General features: G+C 38.3%; 3 protein-coding genes and 2 long non-coding RNA genes across 5 annotated transcripts in view; 1 reads left to right on the top strand and 4 right to left on the bottom strand.

The window, feature by feature from the left end:
- Positions 1–1,450: 1,450 nt before the first annotated feature.
- Positions 1,451–3,813, bottom strand: LOC131301134 (pentatricopeptide repeat-containing protein At4g14820-like). The gene has a single exon (XM_058327309.1). It carries the CDS (start codon positions 2,927–2,929, stop codon positions 1,844–1,846), a length of 1,086 nt encoding a protein of 361 aa, XP_058183292.1. The 5' UTR covers positions 2,930–3,813; the 3' UTR covers positions 1,451–1,843.
- LOC131299800 (pentatricopeptide repeat-containing protein At2g33760-like) lies at positions 2,984–3,695 on the bottom strand. The gene is made up of 2 exons (XM_058325375.1): positions 3,072–3,695; positions 2,984–2,995 (listed from the first exon to the last, which is right to left on the bottom strand). Exons 1-2 carry the CDS (start codon positions 3,693–3,695, stop codon positions 2,984–2,986), a joined length of 636 nt encoding a protein of 211 aa, XP_058181358.1.
- A 2,116-nt stretch (positions 3,814–5,929) lies between the features above and the next one.
- LOC131301175 (uncharacterized) lies at positions 5,930–7,299 on the bottom strand. Its single transcript, XR_009191188.1, has 3 exons — positions 7,247–7,299; positions 6,716–6,793; positions 5,930–6,158 (listed from the first exon to the last, which is right to left on the bottom strand). It is a non-coding gene; the product is annotated as an uncharacterized LOC131301175 (long non-coding RNA).
- A 6,123-nt stretch (positions 7,300–13,422) lies between these two features.
- LOC131301171 (uncharacterized) lies at positions 13,423–15,263 on the top strand. The gene is made up of 3 exons (XR_009191184.1): positions 13,423–13,634; positions 13,729–13,812; positions 14,157–15,263. It is a non-coding gene; the product is annotated as an uncharacterized LOC131301171 (long non-coding RNA).
- A 424-nt stretch (positions 15,264–15,687) lies between these two features.
- Positions 15,688–17,979, bottom strand: part of LOC131301142 (uncharacterized) — a 40,574-nt gene continuing 38,282 nt past the window's right edge. The window contains exons 3-5 of the mRNA XM_058327319.1: positions 17,271–17,306; positions 16,204–16,818; positions 15,688–15,950 (exon numbers count right to left, since the gene is read on the bottom strand). Coding sequence (XP_058183302.1) covers positions 15,901–15,950; positions 16,204–16,818; positions 17,271–17,306 — 701 coding nt within the window. The 3' untranslated portion in view covers positions 15,688–15,900. The remainder of the gene's footprint in view (positions 15,951–16,203; positions 16,819–17,270; positions 17,307–17,979) is intronic.

The raw sequence follows: 17,979 nt of genomic DNA, 5'->3' as shown, positions 1-17,979 counted from the left end.
TTGTAGGGAAGCCATATGGTACAGAGTCCACAATCCACAAACCATTAACTGGTGTATAACATAAACACTTTCCCAACTAACCACTATAGATCATCGTAAAAATAACACAACATTCCATAACTAAATCGCATAACAAATAACCACAAGTTTGTAACGAGCCAGTCATCGCCAAGGTGGAGACCTTTATAACTACAGTGCAAAATCCCATAAATCATAACTAACGCTACTTACAAATCACAAACAATCTCAGTGTAGCTTTCTCCTACCAGCATTGAATGCCAATCACTGAAATTTACAGAACCCAAAAGTAAAATAATGTCATGATTAAAAGGACTTTATGGACTAAAACACATGTAAATTCACGGATTTCTAGCGAGATCATTCTCCTCACGTACATCACATCAACTAGAATACCATTTAGCGGAAACAACTTGACTATTGCCATTAGCCCCCTAAATTGTTCAACTTCAGTTACCCGCACATTAACTAAACACGGAAGCAGTGCCAAAAACTAGATAATTCAAAGCTCTAGACAGTGATCAAGCATTCAAAACACATTAACTCACTGAATTCCAAAACACCAATCCAATTCCAATCCAATTTAGCAAATGAAATAAACAGAACTAGTCCTAAGCTTCTGAATCCAGATTTAATACGAAGGAACCACACAACTGAAGCGAATTATCAAAACCCTAACGGGACCCGAGAGGACAATTTAGGGTTTATCGAAGAACCAAACGGAATTCAGCAATTGCGCTTCAAAAGTCGAATAAACTGAAAATTGCGAAGTTTGAGATGCTCGGAACGTACCGACATTTTGTCAGGAATGCTACGCAATCTGTTTGGAACCCTAATTTTTTTCAAAAAATCTCCATTCCGGCATGAGAGAGATAGAGAGCGAGCATTATGAGAGAGAGAGAGAGAGAGAGAGAGAGAGAGAGAGAGCTTGGTACGCACTGGTGGTCGTGAGTCCTGAAAACCCGACGATTTCGAATTAGTCTGGTCCTCTCTCTTGCCAGGAGTGGTGTCGCTAGAGGTGGATAAGGAGGGTTCGGTGGCGGTGGCGGTGGCGGTGGCGGTGGTTGGCTATGGTGATTCCCAGTTCTCTCTCCCTTCTGTTGAACGATGGGTTTGGCCTTTGGGAATTGGGGGAAAGGGGGAACACAATTTGATTATGAGATTTCAGAAATTTTTTTTTTTAGGGACGCCCCAAAACGACGTCGTTTTGGGGCGTGTAGTGGATGGTGTTGTGGATCATGTTGTGTACCTAGCATTAGAATCATAGGAGTATGTACATATGTGCCACAGAATCCCCAAAATCTTCTCTCCTGACGAAGTTTAATCTTCTCAATTTTTTCTTTAATTTGGCTAAAAAGTTAAGTGAAACAATCATTTGACACATAGTAGTACTTAAATGAACAAACCCATATTTAAGGATAAATATGAGTTAAAAAGCTGCATCAATGACATAAGCTTAGGTTTAAAAATTACAAGCTTCCATTATTTCAGTGACAGAGAACAAATTCCTTGCTTTGAGTTGAAAAAATGAATAAAGAGTTTTTCACTTCAACGAGTCTTCAATTTTCCTACAACCCAAGTGGCTATTGCGACTTTAAGTGCACTGCCGCCAGCAATGGGATTGTTGGACACCATATACCATTAGGAAACTGCTGATTGTTTATCCATCCGAATCCCATCTAGAACATAGGCCAATCAACTCACGTACCTAGATCTTTCATATGTGGATTTCGCCAATCGTTGCTCACAAGAAACAAAGTATTCACATCTGGTGTCCTAAGCATTAGATTGTATATTCATTAGGACACCAATGCTTGTGAAAACATCAGTAGGTTCTGGAGCTGCTGTGTTTGAGATGAATATGACCCAGTTGAATATGCTTCCTCTTAGGAATGCTGTGGTTCTGAACTTGATAAATTGTATGAAACGTCTGGTTTACCTCCACAAAACTATGGCCGAGAATCTTTTTTTTCAACTCTCTTTCTTCCATCAACTTTCTCAATCTTGCTACATCTTCCCACCTACCAGCTTCAGCATACATATTGGCCGTAAGGACGTAAAAGCTAACAGTTTGAGGCTCCAATCTGTAGCGTCGGTCAGCAACAATCTCTGCTAGCTCAAGATTGCCATGGATTCTACAAGCACCAAGCAGAGCTCCCCAAACATCACTATTCGGCTCACTTGGCATGCTATGAATAAATTCGTAAGCCTCTGCTAATTGGCCAGCTCGACCAAGAAGATCCACCATACAAGCACAATGCTCTAAACCAGGTCCTATTGAGTAATCTTTTCTCATGCTTTCAAAATGCTTCCTTCCTTCTTCTACTAAACCTGAATGCCTACAAGCTGTCAAAACAGCCATGAAGGTGAAGCTGTTTGGCATAATTTCTTCTTCTTTCATCTTTGAGAAGAGCTTAAGAGCATCGTCCACATGCCCATGAGATGCACAAGCCCCTATAATCGAAGTCCAGGATACCACACTTTTATGAGGCAAACTGTTGAAAACACCCCTGGCCAAGTCTATGTTCCCACATTTTGCATACATGTCGATTAAAGCATTTGCGATCGAAACATTGGTTTCTAGGCCTCTGCTTCTCACAAGTTCATGTACCCATTTTCCAGTATTGAGTGCTCCCAAATTAGCACAAGCTGATATGACAGTCACCATTGTGATATAATCAAATTCAACGTTCTTGATTTCCATTCTATGGAAGAGCTGGATTGCATTCCCACCAGCATTGTTCTGTTCATAGGTAGCAATCATGGAATTCCATGAGACTAGGCTACGGACAGGCATCTGATCAAACAAACAGTTGGCAGTATCTACAATTACGCACTTGCCATACAAAGCTATCAAAGTGTTGGTCGGTGAAATATCCGAGTCCACCCCCCAGTTTAACAGCATAACCATGAACCAAACTCCCCAAGTTGAAAAACTCCAAACCGGCACAGGCAGGAAGAACACTCACAAGCGTGACTGCATTTGGTTGAGTTCCCAAAGCTATCATCTCTCGGAAATGACCCAAGCCCTTTTCGAAAAGCCCATTTTGTACATACCCCGCAATCATTGAAGTCCAAGAAACAATGTTCCTCACAACCATTTCGCCAAAAACTAACTCCGAACTCAAAGTCTCCCCACACTGTGAGTACATTGTAACCAAAGAACTCCGCACAAACACATCCAGATCGAACCCGTTCTTAATTACATTGCAGTGTGCTTCCCTCCCTTCCCTCAAGGCCGAGAGGACTGCACAAGACCGAAAAACGAAAGGAAAAGTATATCTGTCCGGTAACAACCCAATTCGATGCATGTATCTATAGAGCATTAAGGCCTCTTGACAAGGACCCAGATTGGCGTAGCCTCGAATCAGGTTGTTCCAAACGAACACATCCTTTTCAGGCATTACATCAAACATTTGGCGTGCATAGTCCATTTTTGGAGCCAAGGAGCAGGCTAAAGTGATGAGTTTGGTCGATAACAGAAGGTTTCTGTGAGACCCATTAGCGAGAACAAGAGCTTGGATTCGCTTGAGGTCCGAAAGAGAGGAACAAGAGTTCAAAAGGTAGTTAAAGGGATTCAAGGGAAGGGAGTGGTAGTTTTTACGGAAGTGAGACACAGCAAACAAAATGGGTTCAAGTTTTGTACAACTGGTTCTGTTGAAGGAGGTGAGGATCATTAGCTTGACAGCCCTTGTAACAACTTGAAATTGTTCGATGAATTTCTTTCAGAAAGGAAATAAAAATGCGAAGATTTTGAATACTGATGGATGTAGATTGAACCTAAATTGGGCCAACTGGCCCAACATGCACAATGATATTGCATTCCTATTATACCATTCCGGTGAACCAAATGGCCCCCGAGAAGAATTAGCCTAAGAGCATCTGCAATGTAATAATTAAAATTGGATAATCAAAAATTGTCACATCATCTTTTGGTTATCTATTTTAGACATTGCTAAAGTTAGCAATATAGAGGTCCACAATATAATAATAAAAATTGGATAACCAAAACTTGCCACATCACATTTTTAAACTACAAAAGTCTAAAAACTAAATTTTTTTACCATAATTTGACTACTCTTTATGAAAAAAAAGACAGTTTTTTTAAAGAAAATAGTTTAGTGAATTTTTTTAAATAGTTTTTTTTCAAAAAGAAAACAGTTTAAAAAAAAAACAGTTTCTAACAGTTTTTGTGTAAAAACAAAAGAGTTTTTTTTTTTTGTTTGTAAATGCTGTTTGTTTTTTTTAAGTTTCTAAACAAAAATAGTTTTTGAAAATAATTTTCTGGAAACGTTGTTGAGAGAGAGAGAGAGAGAGAAGGGAAGAGAGAGAAGGTTTTTATGTAATGATGGGTGTACTTGATTGAAAAAATATGAGGACCATTAGATTTGATTATTGGTAAAAAGTTGCTAGTTTTGATTATTCAAAAGCCAATATTTGATGAGTTGCTAAGAAGTTGCTAAGTTTGGTTATTACAATATGAGCACTTTTTTTAAACAAACATCGTTAACTTTAACAACTTTTTGATTTTGATTATTACATTGTGGATGCTCTAATATAGATTCCTAACCAAATACTTTTACAAATTTGCTAAGGGCACATCATGTGTGGCACACCTCAGTCACACCTCTCTCACATACAGATGGGACCCACTCAAATACTTTTACAAAGATGCTAGGGACACATCATGTGTGGCACACCTCTGTCACACCTCTCTGACATACAGGTGGGGCCCACCATTTTTTGGGCCCCCACCTGTATGTGAGAGAGGTGTGACTGAGGTGTGCCACACCGATGTGCCTCTAGCATACTTTTAATAACTTCATTCTTGAGGGTAAGAAAATAAACGATTGTCCATAATTAAAGAGTAAACTAAATTAAACCGAATCAACCGAGCCTTATGTCTCTGGGCAGACCATGAACTGATTCTGCCCTGGCTAACCCAAAATTTATATATGAACCAAAATGCCAACCAACATTGATTAAATTATCACAACATTTCGCAGTATTGGAATGTGTTGAATTGAGACCTCTTACATGCTTTATAATTTAAACATAAAGAGTAAGATTGTAAAAACTAACATTTTTAAATCACTTTTAAGCACATTAGTCAATGCTCTGCATCAATTAAATCAGTAAAAATCCAAGCACACCAATCAGTCAGAGTTGGCCCAGAGCTAAAACTTGTGTCGCTGCCACTTTGAGGTGGGTCTCCCATTATTTAACCCTCAGAAATAAAAATGTCAAAGATTTGATCAACCATTTACACAACTTCAATTGAGCTAATTTTTTACAAGGTCATTTAAAAATTTAGATTAAAATTTTTGAACGGTTTGGATTATTTGTGTGGGACTCAAAAGTTAGCCCCCACACACTATTCGTACATTTTTGGTAGCCAAAGGTTCACTACCCCTAGTGTTTTCATTTCTTTATATGGCGTATGGAAAGTTATGTTCATATGCATTTAAAAAATGACTTTTTTATATCCTGTTTGTTTGTCAACTTTGTGATTCTCAAAATGTTTGTCCATTAACCCTGACGCTGAACACTCATCCCCCAGTTGATCAATTGTGTGCTATCTCCCAATTAAAATCTCAAAACGAAAAATATCACATTCATGTGTGTATATATATACATACATACACGTGACCATGTCACAGAAAAAGTATAATTATTTCGAACAAAACGCAAACACACAAAGAAAGCATTCCAACGGAAAGAAAGAAAGAAAGAAAGAAAGCACAGAAGGATAATTATTTTGAACTGATGCAAACAAAGGAGTATCAATCTAACTCTCACTAACTTTGTATTTCATAAACACTCAATTGTATTACACTGAGAAACTGTGTTTCTCAAACACTGTCTCAACTTTGTGATTACAAGCCTATTTATAGGCTAAACAAATCACAGACACACAAAGATAGCATTCAAACAGGAGAAGAATCACAAAGAAAGCATTCAAACAGGAGAAGAAACACAAAGAAAGCATTTCCCATCCCATGCATGGGTCCATCAGTGGTGGAAGTGCCGGACCGGGTACCCTAGCATCTGCCTCTGCATCTCCAATTCATTGTGCATTTGAATCAGAATTTGTAGCTCCATCTCCATTATCCTATTCTCTAATCTCCTTTGTTGATATACTGCGGTGAAAAAGAAAATGATTATTTCCTTATTTATCTAAGAATCTTGTAAATTTCCAGCACATACTATACATACATCTGATGTTTTTTTTTTTTTGTTCAAACAAAAATATATACTGACATCTGAGTTCTCCCCAAGAAAATAAGTTTTAGCTAGGTGCTTCTTTTGGATTACTATTCACCTTAATGAGGCGATTGAAAATGTTAAAAACTGTGACCAAAAACTTAAAAAAAGTTCACCAAAGACAAAAATAATCAAAAGAAGATCCACTTGGGCTTCTTTCTCTCTCTTTTTTTTTTTTTATGAATTTTTTTCGAGTTTGGTCCATAATTTTTGTTTTATTTAATTTCTTCAGCTAGACGAATGCGAAAAATTAATCAAATGTTCCGACCAAAGTTTACAATAAAAATCACTAACAATGCAAATAAAAACAAAATAAGATGCGACAGTCCAAAATCTCCGGCCCTCCAATTTTAAAAGAACTCTATATTGATGATGTATGTATAATGGACAGGAAATTATTGAATTGCACCAAATTGTTCTTTCCACTAATTACCTCTCCAAACGGTTGTTGCGCCCTTGATGATTGCTGCAATGGTGATAGGATCCAACATAGTACTCTGGGTTAATAAACCTAAGAAAGTCACAACATATATGCAATTATTTTCACTTCTTAGGGGGGGAAGTTGGAGAGAACAATCTATATATTATCAATGATCGCAATCCCACGACAAATACATGGTGAAAGAAATCAATCTTCATGAACAGAATGAAAAGAACAGATACACTAAGAAATAAAACGTCTAAGATGGAAAAATCTTACATCGAAAATGTACCAACACAAGAAAATGAAAATGTCATGGAAAGTTGGATAAAGAGATTCCAAATTAGCAAGGCAAGAACTTGACCATCAGGAATTCAGAGTATATATTAAAATGTAATGAAAAAAGTTCGAAAGGCATGCAATTTTGACATATATTGAAAATGGAGAACGTCAGACAAAGTTGGACAAAACTCAACAACTTTAAAACTCGTGTATACAAACATACTGAAATATACAACCGGATCAAAGAGGCCGCTATCTTACTCGTGCGATGCTGCAGAAGGCGACTACGTTCACAAAACAGTTCTCTGATCGAGGTTGTGTGAAAGAAAGGATTCCGTCGGAATGTCGGATGGAGGAGGATCGGCTAGCGAGCTTAATGACTAGCAGCTTTCCTATCTTCTGTTTGCAATGGTCAGGTTAGCTACGGCAAAATCTAATAAACCACATGATTGGTTCGGAAGATTATTAGAGGCAATGGCGGAGATTGACCGATCACGACCCGTCGATACCCTACGCATAAGAAACAAAACCTAAATACCCACAAACACAGCACATAGGCCCCGTGTGTTCAAAAATATCATAGAAAATGAGATTAAGCTTCATGGTTTGGCAAGAAAACAGATAAAAGGGGAGAGTTCCAAGAAAACCGCTGAGCTGAAATCTTGTGTATCTTATATCGATCTATCCTTAGCGGTTTCTACTTTCTAAATATGGAGGTGACGAAGATGATCCTGGTAAAGAGCTGAATATCTATTCTATCCTTCTAAAAGGGGAATAATACAGGATTATTACCAGTTGGAAGTTGAATGATCACTTGTGCGATCTGCATGAAACAGCGACAACATATTTATAGCCTCTCAATGGCACATCTCTACCCCATGTCCAGCGAAATGGTCAGCTACCGCGTAAAGAACTTAGTTAGGGGGCATTTATGAGGAATGTCAAAAACTACAGTATAATAGGGTATTATCACTAGGAGCAACAATTGGTAATAAGTGAGCGTGGTTTCCAAGCCATTGAGCTCAACTTAGGGGTTGTTTGACAAAACTGAAAGTTAAAAAATCGGTCTTGCTATTGTCAGCCCACTGAGCTGACGATAAGCACATTAGAAGACAAGAAAAATACGTCTTTCTGTGTACTTTTTATACCCTTTAATACACATTCACACACTCATTATTGTCAGCCCACTGGACTAATTTTAGAATTTTCCTTAAAAAATTAAGTGTTGAAAGCTGAATACTAATTTTTTTTAAGTTGATAAGTTGTTTGATGAACATATTAATTAAGCAGTGAATTAAACAATGATGAATTAATTATAATTATAATTCTCTTTTAATTTAAACAATGATGAATTAATTATAATTATAATTCTCTTTCAATTTAAACAATGATGAATTAATTATAATTTTGATTCTCTTTTAATTTTGATGCTTGTGGTGGTGCTAGTGGGGTGGTGGTAGACCTAGTGGTGATCTCTTTTGCCATACCTTCAAAAGAGATCAGCTTGGTTGCGATCCCTTTTCGGCCGTGCAGCACCGCGATCAAACTTTTAGTGGCTTATCCTTGAGCCCTGCCAAGTCGACCGGAGCAGCTCATCGTTTGGGCCAAGTTGCTTGAAGGGTCGACATCCGTCAATGTCATGCCCAAGCCTTCGGGAGAACCACAATCGACTCTCTAAAGGCACCTATTTAATCGAATCGGTTTTGAGGCAAATACTATAACTCTTGGTCGAAGTAGTGGCTTGTGGTTCACAAGCGAGGCCTCGGCTAAGGTCACTAGTGGCTATGGCCTTTTTTGGCTAAAGCATTGCTCAGCCTGGCCAACGAGCATGGAGGATTCAGCAGCCTTTAGGCCCCAGCAGTCTTGGCGGGCCTAGTGGTTTGGGCATTTCGCTCTTTGACAAGTCAACTTCGGTTCAAGAGCCATGTCAAGAGCGACGTGTTATCTTATTTGTGGTGCCACGTGTAGGCCTGTATTTTACCTTCTACATACCCAATGCTCTGCCCTTGTGAGTCCTTATCATTGAATAAGTCTTCCTCTGCAAGAATGTTTCTAGGGTCGTCCTCGAGTTTTTAAGGCCCAAAGTAAGGTCGTAAACTAGGGGCCGGCCATATATAATATATAAGAAAAGATGAAACTAATTCTAAAGTAACTGTATTGCATTGCGAATTCAATACACAAATATGATTCCATTGATTTGGAATTGACATTCTGAAGTACTTACCACAAAAATATTGCCAACTAGGCCAATTTGGGTGTTGTAGTGAGGTAAAAGTAATAGAATATACTTGTAAAATGGATATTTTTATGGTGAGGTTTCAAGTCACTGAGATTAACTTACCCCATGTTGTATCCAATGCTCTACGCGCCTTGTGAGTCCATATCATTGAATAAGTCTTCCTTAATTTCCAAGAATATTTTGGGGAAACTCTCTACACAAAGAAAGATTACTCTTAGAGCAACTTGATAATGAGTAAGGTTTCCAAGCCATTGAAGTCAACTTAGCCCAACTTGTACCTGCTCTAGTACCCTTGTGAGTCAACTTGGCCCAACTTGTACCCAATGCTCTGCCCTTGTGTGTCCATATAATTAAATAAAAAGTCTTCCTTTCTCGAATAGTATTTTGATGATTGAATGACTCTACGAAGAGCTAGCATCAGCCAAATGACGAAACCGAAAGACCTGGGATGTAGAATATCTTAACATTATTAGTGATTCAGCTGGTTTGGATTCCTACATATCCCACTCATGGGTTATATCATTAAATACATATGTATACTAGTGCTTATCAGTGCCTACGGCACTACGCACTTCGGTTGAAATTACTCGTGCCTATGTTACTATGCACCCTGGTTGGAATTGTCCGTGCCTACAGCACTACCCATCCGATTGGAATTACTTTTTGAATTTTCGTAATAGCTCAAGCACTAAATTGTTTCACAAAAGAAATTACTTGAGAGAGATAATTTGATCAATCATAGCTAGACGCTGGAACTAAGGCCCTGTTTCAGAAATCTTCTTAAAAAATAAGCAGCTTATTTCACATTTTCAAACTAAAAAATAATGTAAATGAAAAATAATTTTTCAATTTTTTTTGCATCGTATAAAAGATCTCATCGATATCTCGATGAGATCTTTCAAATAAGATACATATTGCATATTTTTAAATTTCAACAAATCCATAATTTTTTAGCTTGAAATTGTCTTCTTAAAAAATAAAAATTTTTTTTGTTTTTTGGAACGGGCTCTAAGCCAACTTCTCCACTAATTCATAGACCCCCCTGCATGTGCATCAAAAACCTTTCAAAAAGATTTTCGAAATGCCAAAAAGAAAAATACACACAAATCAAATAGAATAAATGACATCACACACGAACACATATGAGAGAGAGAGAGAGACAGACAGACAGACAGAGACGCTGTTCCACTTACGGTACGTGGTGGAACTTTGATTAATTTTATTTATTAGGAGGTGCTATTATGATGGACGCGTTAGCACTGGATCATGCCGCGGCATTGAGTGTAGAAAGCGCTAGGGTCCGTTCATGTGATGTGACTAAAGGGCTTTTCGGCTGTGGTGATGAGGAGTTCGTGGTCTTTAGATCAGTACCGTTGATACGGTGTGAAAAAAATTGGGCACCACTGATAGACAGGTGGGCTTCAAGGAGTTGATTGCAGTTTCCCTCGTGACTCGCAAAAGGGTTACATCGGCCGTCAATTGTGGGCCCATGCCCATATACTTATGATGACTGATGACTATTCAGTCTTTGAGAATATCTATTTAACATAGTTTTTCGTGAATAATTATTTATAGAGGTGAATCGTATGCGTAGCTAAAATGAACAGTTGAGATTGCACGGCCCTTAAACAAGAAAATTACGGCCCCTCCGTGAATAAGTTAATCTCTAATCTTTACTCCAAAAAATTTAGTAACTCCATTCAAGTTGAAACCATTTTGCTAATTGTCGTCGAAATTTTTGCCACTTGCCAAACTTGATGCAATGTAGAAACTTGGATTTGAAAATCCTGTGGTGCAGCCCATACTAAACGTGTATTCGGTTCCGTCCATGTCTCAACCCATTTTCACTTCTCCATCCAAAACCCATACCATCAATAGAACCACTCAGTTTCCACTATAACCAAGTCACCAAAAACTAGTCAAGCGGTAACGACTCAACCTTCAACACAATTCCTCCAAAATCCAAATTCACACACATGGGCATATGCATCTACACATGCAACACGTCGACACTCGTGTAATTCAATAGCATTCAATCACTTATATTTGAATCGTCTATACAGTGGAACAGTTTATAGACTGTATTTGATCAGTCTAAAAAGATTTAACTGTTTAATTGAAATAGTAGCCAAGATGATTGGGTAATTAACAACGAAAGAGCTAGAGCTTTTAAACATTTCAAAAACAAATTAGGCCGAGTTTTTTTTACTGTCTATCTAAATGGAAGAAACCAGCTAAAACTCACAAAATACGAATTTCGAAATAGGTTATCCTCCTTACATTCATCAACTAAAAATTCATTAAGCGGTAACAACTCTTCTACAATATAATCTTTGAGTTATAGACAAAAAAAATTTAAGGGAAATCTGCAGAAGTAGTTCAGAACTTCATCTTAATAATTTCTTTCTTGCCCCAATTATTGATATTTGACAGAGAGGACACACTTGAGCCTAGAGTAGTAGCAATACATTATGTGAAAGGGAGAATTGCATATCGGTGGAGAAAGGGGCAAATATTGCCCAGATCATGGACAACTTCTTCCGGAATTTATCTAAACATGACAAGGAGAAAATTAATTTCCAATACATTGAGAGGGCACCTAAAATGACTATTATACCCCTGATGAAATAAACCCTAAATCTTAATCCCAGCCACCGTTCCCTTCTCTCATTTCATCCTTCCTTCGTACGCTGCTGCTGAAGACAAACAGAACAACAGGGGAGGGTTCTGCTTGTGCTTCTTCCCCTTCGAGCTTCTCCCTCAACCCTTCTTCCTCTCTCACTTCATCTCTCTGTAAGCTACAGTACTCTCTTCATTCCACCGAAGAAGAAGCAGTATCTTCTCCTTGACCAAGCAACATCGTACGCATCTGGTAAGGAATGTTTTGAGTGTTTCAATTTTATTGCAGTTTTCTATCTTTTCTCTTCTCTCATTTCGTCCACGTGTCTGTGTTTGTAAGCAATTTGTTTTTTTTTCATTGTATGAGTGAGGATAGCATTGTATGAGAGAACCCCCAATCAACAGAACAGTAGCCCATCCTACAATCGTTAAACCCAACATTAAAATTGTGATGACAATAACCATAACTCAGCAATACAACTTTGTAGTGAGGTGATTTTGAAGGATCAAAATCCAAATAAGCACATAACCTCACAGGATTAGGGCCATATGAATATACATCAGGATAAGGGATAAATATATATTTCTATATAGTCGGATTAAAAACCAAGAAATGCATCGGAGGATATCTAATTAACAGTAAGCCGTTGCAAGAGTGAATGATTGTTGGTCGAGTTGAGTGCTCACGAGGCATGGAGGAAAAGAACCAACTTGAGATCGAGGGATTAGGATTTCGGTGGGAGTGGGTGATTGAGAATTGGGAATTGGATATGAGAGAGAACCCATTAAGGCAAGAAGGGGGCCAGCTGCGTGTACTGTATCCTCAACCCCGAATGGTACCCCTTATACCCCATAGAAGATGAGGAATACAAGGGCCAATATTGAGACTTTCCCATTAATTCCCCTAGGAGAAGAAGGTGCTCTGTTAATACCAACATTTGATCCACCATTGTGAACCCCATGCCCATTGCCCCCATTCTAATGGAAGTTTGTTTTTTTCTGAAAAATAAAATAGTTGCTCTTTAAGTTACCTAATGTTACTTCTTGTAAGAACTATTGTTGCTCTCTATATAAGAATGTATGCCCTAGACTGTTAAGGGCAATGACCTATATTTTAACTAACTGAATGGTTAAGGAATTCTGTTACGGTGTATTAGTGCACTGAAAACTCATTTGAGTATCTTAGGGATATATAATGTGTAATGCTCTCAGAAGACTGATCAAGGAATGAAAAACAGAAATTTGAGATTCTCGTTCTCCCTCTCTCTCTCTCTCTCTCTTGATTGTTCTTGAGTTCTTGTTGAATTAGGATTTTCCATAAGATCAAGTGTACCCAAAAGTGCATATAGCTCTATTTTCATGCAATTTCTACCACAAGACCTGGAAGAGACTATTGTGCAATCATGTGGCTGAAATTGCACGAGAAAGAGGCAGAGATATTTTTCCGTTACAGAAGATTTGACCTCCAATTAAACCAGCTTCTAATAAATTCCAAACACGAAAAAATGCCAACTTATACATTTACCCACACACAGCTTTTCCTTGTATTAAAAACTTCGGCTCAGCGTTTACGCCACACCATACAAATGGCCAACGGTCACTTTTTTCAAACCCATGTACACTATAAAATTCGGATGATTTGTATATGACCGTTATATCCTCCCTCTCTCTCTCCATCTCCCATCCCCTTTCTTTCTCTAGGTGATGGGTTACTGTATCCCCTGTTTCGGTTCTTCTAAGCATCGGAAATCCCTCAACAAGACCCATGTAGTAGTTCCCTCTGGGAATCAAGTAAACTCATCTCAAATTAACCTAAATATATTCATGAATTCCTTTTTTGTTTTCCTTTTTTTCAGTTAATCATTTACCGGAAAATTTGTCTCAGAGACACGAGACTTGTGAAACTCGACAACGCACCAAGGCCGCTAGGCAAGAAGTTGAAAAGAAGATCGAACCCATCGTAGAAGACGTAGATTCAAAGTAAGCCATCTGTTTTAGTATAAATCTTGAGCCCTTTTTTTTTTTTTGTAAGATGAAGCCTTACAACCCCTATGGGCGGCTCAGAAAAGAAAAGAAAGGAAAATATTTTCGCTTATCTTTGTCACCAAAAGAGATCAAAAAGTTGATGAGAAAAGGAGAATTTTTATGGGTATCTTTTTTCTCACCAAATCTCATTACTTTCGTTTCTCGCATGCTCTTTTTCTCCCCTCACCGAATGGAGAAAATTTCCAATGCAATGGTTATTTGTCACTGCCTCATAGGTGTGTGTGATGGCGTTTACGCAATTTCTTTCCTTTGTTTCATTGATGCGAGCAGAAATAAGCATGAAGAGAAATAGGTCAGAATTGTCATCACAAAAAAAGTCACATTTGATTTGAATGTGCGAGCCCACGAGGAACTCCCAACCCAAGAAGTCAAGAATCGTTCTGCGGAATTGGAGAATGGCGAAGAGAAAGGAAACAAGAAAGAAGCAACACAGGATGAAAGCCAGAACCGATCTGATTCCAGCGTGTCGAGTGTGTTCACTTATCCTCCAAGCCACAGATACCACAATTGCACAAGCAGTGACGATGATGGCGAATCTGAAGCCATGGAATTCTTGGAAAGTGATTCTGATGATAGTCAAGAATCTGACTCGCTGTTCTCTATCTCCATAGAATCAAGAAATCAAGTTTCTGCACCTGAAATTGACGAGAAGGAAGTCAATAGTCCGATACCGGTCTGCAGCTCGCGTGAGTGCGAATTGAAGTCGATTGGGCCGAATCAGAACGAGAGGAGAGACTTGGGATCTGTTTTGAACCCAGTTGAGAATCTTACTCAATGGAGAGCGAGCAAATCTGTGAAACCGACGCCGTTGAAGGATCAAGAAAAGGAGAATATCAATACTGGGGACTAGCCATAATAGCCTTTGGCGAAGGGCCTCATTCGAGGCCCTTCATTCGAAGTCCTCGAATGAGGATTTTAAACGGCGGTTCGAACGTTCGAAGCCCGAGGTGGATGATGTTGCAGTTGATACTAGCCTGTCAAGCTGGTTGGTTAAATCCGAAACGACATCCATTTCCAAAAACAGCACTCCGAACAACTCTGTTGGGAATTCGCCGGGGAGAGTAAATTCGTCGAGGAGGTTCGAAGATAGGCGGATTTTAGGAGCATTGACTGTTGAAGAGCTCAGATTACTATCTTCTGCATATAATTGGTACTGGTGGGAGTAATGATGTTTTTGCCGTGGTTATGCACTTGCGCTGTTCTATTAACGGGAATGTGGTTTTATTTATCGGTTCGATTGTAAAAAGGGGGAAGAAAGATTGTGAAATTCGATTTGTATAATTTCTTTTCTTTCCTGAAAGTGTACATATGTGGCCAACTGGAATGAATAGCCTAGCAAGTTCCTTTAGGACCTCATACGACTACGATTTGGTAGATTTTATCCATGGCTGTAAAATTCTTGAATACTGTTTGAAATGGGCACAAGTATCTGTTTTCTACAAATGGGACTAATTCACACCCTATGGGTAGGGGATGGACAGAACATTAGAGCCTTCAGAGGAGAGCCCAAACAGGAACAACAATGTTTCCTTTTAGAAATAAGATCAGAAACCAATTATTGGAAAATTAATTCACACTCCCTTTTTATACTTATGCATTTACTTTTTAGATGTGAAGGGGAGTTTGATGATTTCACATGGATAAAGACAGAGAAAGGAGTGTAGAGCGCTAAAAGGACAGTGTGACAAGGACGATATGCATCATATGTCGGTATGGTTCAATAAATGATCCAAAATCAAATTTTGAGATAACTAATAGTAAATTTCAAGGCAGTATGGTATGTAGAGTGAAATGGTCCTTGCACAATGAGCAAAGAACTCAGTAGTTCTCTCTTGGCACTTCAATATCGACACGATAAATCTAGTAGCATACATAGTTTCTCAACCATTTGAGTACTTAACATGGCTCTTAGGCCATAGCATTACAATCTACCACACGGTAATAGGTTGAAAATACAACTTACAATGAAAATCAAACCATCTCTCACAAGATAGCCATTTTTTTTCTTTCTTTAGTACTGCTGCATCGTGCTGAGGGGTCCAGCCCTCCTGAAGCCCACAACTACAAGCAAATATATGGTAATGTTAGTCTTCAAATTGAAAGATAAGCAGCACAGGAGTTCTTAAGTTCAATAGTTTGTTGCATGCTACAATTTTTCTTCAATTATCGTTTAGCTAAACAGGTTTTCAAAAGCTACCCAGAATTGAATGTAGTACTATAACGATGAATAGAACAAACTTTTTGATTTCTCCTTCAATATTTCAAGTGGATAAAAAATAAAGCATGTATTAATTGCAGCAGAGAATATACTTACGACATAGAAAGTTGTGCGCAATTGTAGGAAAACATAGCCCATAAATAATTGCACCAACTGCAACCTGTGAGAGTGACTTCAATCGAATGTTCTTCGAGTTAGATAACTCAAGAATTTTAGTTATGTCTTCCTGCAAGGCAACAGCACCCTTTCTCAGTGAAGCAATACTGTCCAAAACTCCTCTAAGAGCTCCTTTGATAGCCAACTTTTCAAGTTCTCGATCAGAACAAGACGCCTCAATTTTAGCTCCAAAATACGTGACCTCATTTTGCAACTCCCTCTGCCACCTCTGAAGATTCTTCTCAAATTCAGACATCCTCTCAATTTTGTTAAGGGTCACCATATAAGCAACCATGAATGCAGAGAAGAACGACACTACCATCACAACTGAGACCCCAGCCCCGGAGTAGGGATAATTGACTTGGAGAAAGACGGAACCAAGGCCATGAAACAACATGATTAACAGAACATTATTAGAATAAGTGCTGATTACTTCATCTGCACTTTTCTCAAAATAAAGTTGTTCTGCATATAGTGCGTTTAAGTTTCTCCGAAGTGACTGAACTTCCGCGTCCATTCTATCCATCCTTCCCTCAAGTAACTGAAGTGCCCCATCTGATAAACCACATCATCGAACGTAAACAGGTAAAGGTATCAGCTATTCAATTCAGGGGTATTTGGACAAACAGGGAAAAAGCAAAAGGAAAACAACTATATTTCCATTGAAAGTAGAAAAACTAGAAGCCTATTATTCCCAAGATTTAGGTCATATGTCAATTGCGTTCTTTAACTTTTGGTTAGTGTCGTCAGACCAAATCTGATCCGAGCAACCTTTTAAAATTCAAATTCAGCATACTAATACAAGTTAATAACTAACAAATCAAATTCAACATACCTAGGCACAGTTCAAGTAGATGGCTTTGTTGATCCGGGACTAGAGCCTGTTGACAGATAGACCCTCTGAGGGGAGACTAGTTCTATCCACTGAAAACATTAACAGTGATTATGTACGTAGTGACTGACCGCTGATTCATGGAAGAAAAATGAAAACGAAAAGAGCACCACACCTGCAGTCTTACTCTCGGAAGAACATGCTACTATATCTGCAAGCAAGAAAAATGAGTGGTCATTCTCATCTCAAATCCGAGAAGGTGGTAAATAGGGCGCCGCTATTCGCAGCCTTTTATTTTCTCCCATAGCCAGTTAAAAATTTTCAATTATAATCGACAGTTAGTTACCGAAATTGAAATATATTTTCAGCATCCAATTACCAAAATATAATATTTTTTTCAACAGCTATTTCCCGAAAATGTATGTTCGGCAGTTGTTTACCGAAAGTTGAACATATTTTCGACATGTAGTTACTGAAATATAATCTTGTTTTCAACAGCTATTTACCGAAAATGTTATTTATGATTTTCAACAACCATTTACCGAAATGTAGTGGGCTATGAGAGAAAATAAAGGGCGCCCTGATAAATATGCTGTATCATGCATTAAAAAAATACTGAGTTTTTATTTAATGTGTCAAACTAATTGAGTTCCCTATAAACTACAATAGAGTCTTGTATGCATATTGATCTATCATCTATGAACCAAAATCAAATAAAAATAACAGTGATTAGTGGCTATTGGCACTTACAGATCCATCACCAGCGATTGAGAAATTTTAGGGATCAATTCCCAAGTGCTATCTTTGACTATAGCCGGGTAGATTACAATTTTGTCCCCTTCGAAATCTTGCCATGAAGATTCCAAAAAATGCATCAATTAAAA

Source organism: Rhododendron vialii, chromosome 9a (assembly GCF_030253575.1).
Source record: "Rhododendron vialii isolate Sample 1 chromosome 9a, ASM3025357v1".
Taxonomy (NCBI): Eukaryota; Viridiplantae; Streptophyta; class Magnoliopsida; order Ericales; family Ericaceae; genus Rhododendron; species Rhododendron vialii.
The sequence above is the reverse complement of the archived record's forward strand: the minus strand, read 5'-3'. Positions and strand labels throughout refer to the sequence as shown.

Excerpts from the sequence above, each read along its gene's own strand:
- LOC131301134 (XM_058327309.1), bottom strand. The coding sequence starts at position 2,929 with ATGGTTATGCTGTTAAACTGGGGGGTGGACTCGGATATTTCACCGACC.
- LOC131299800 (XM_058325375.1), bottom strand. The coding sequence starts at position 3,695 with ATGATCCTCACCTCCTTCAACAGAACCAGTTGTACAAAACTTGAACCC.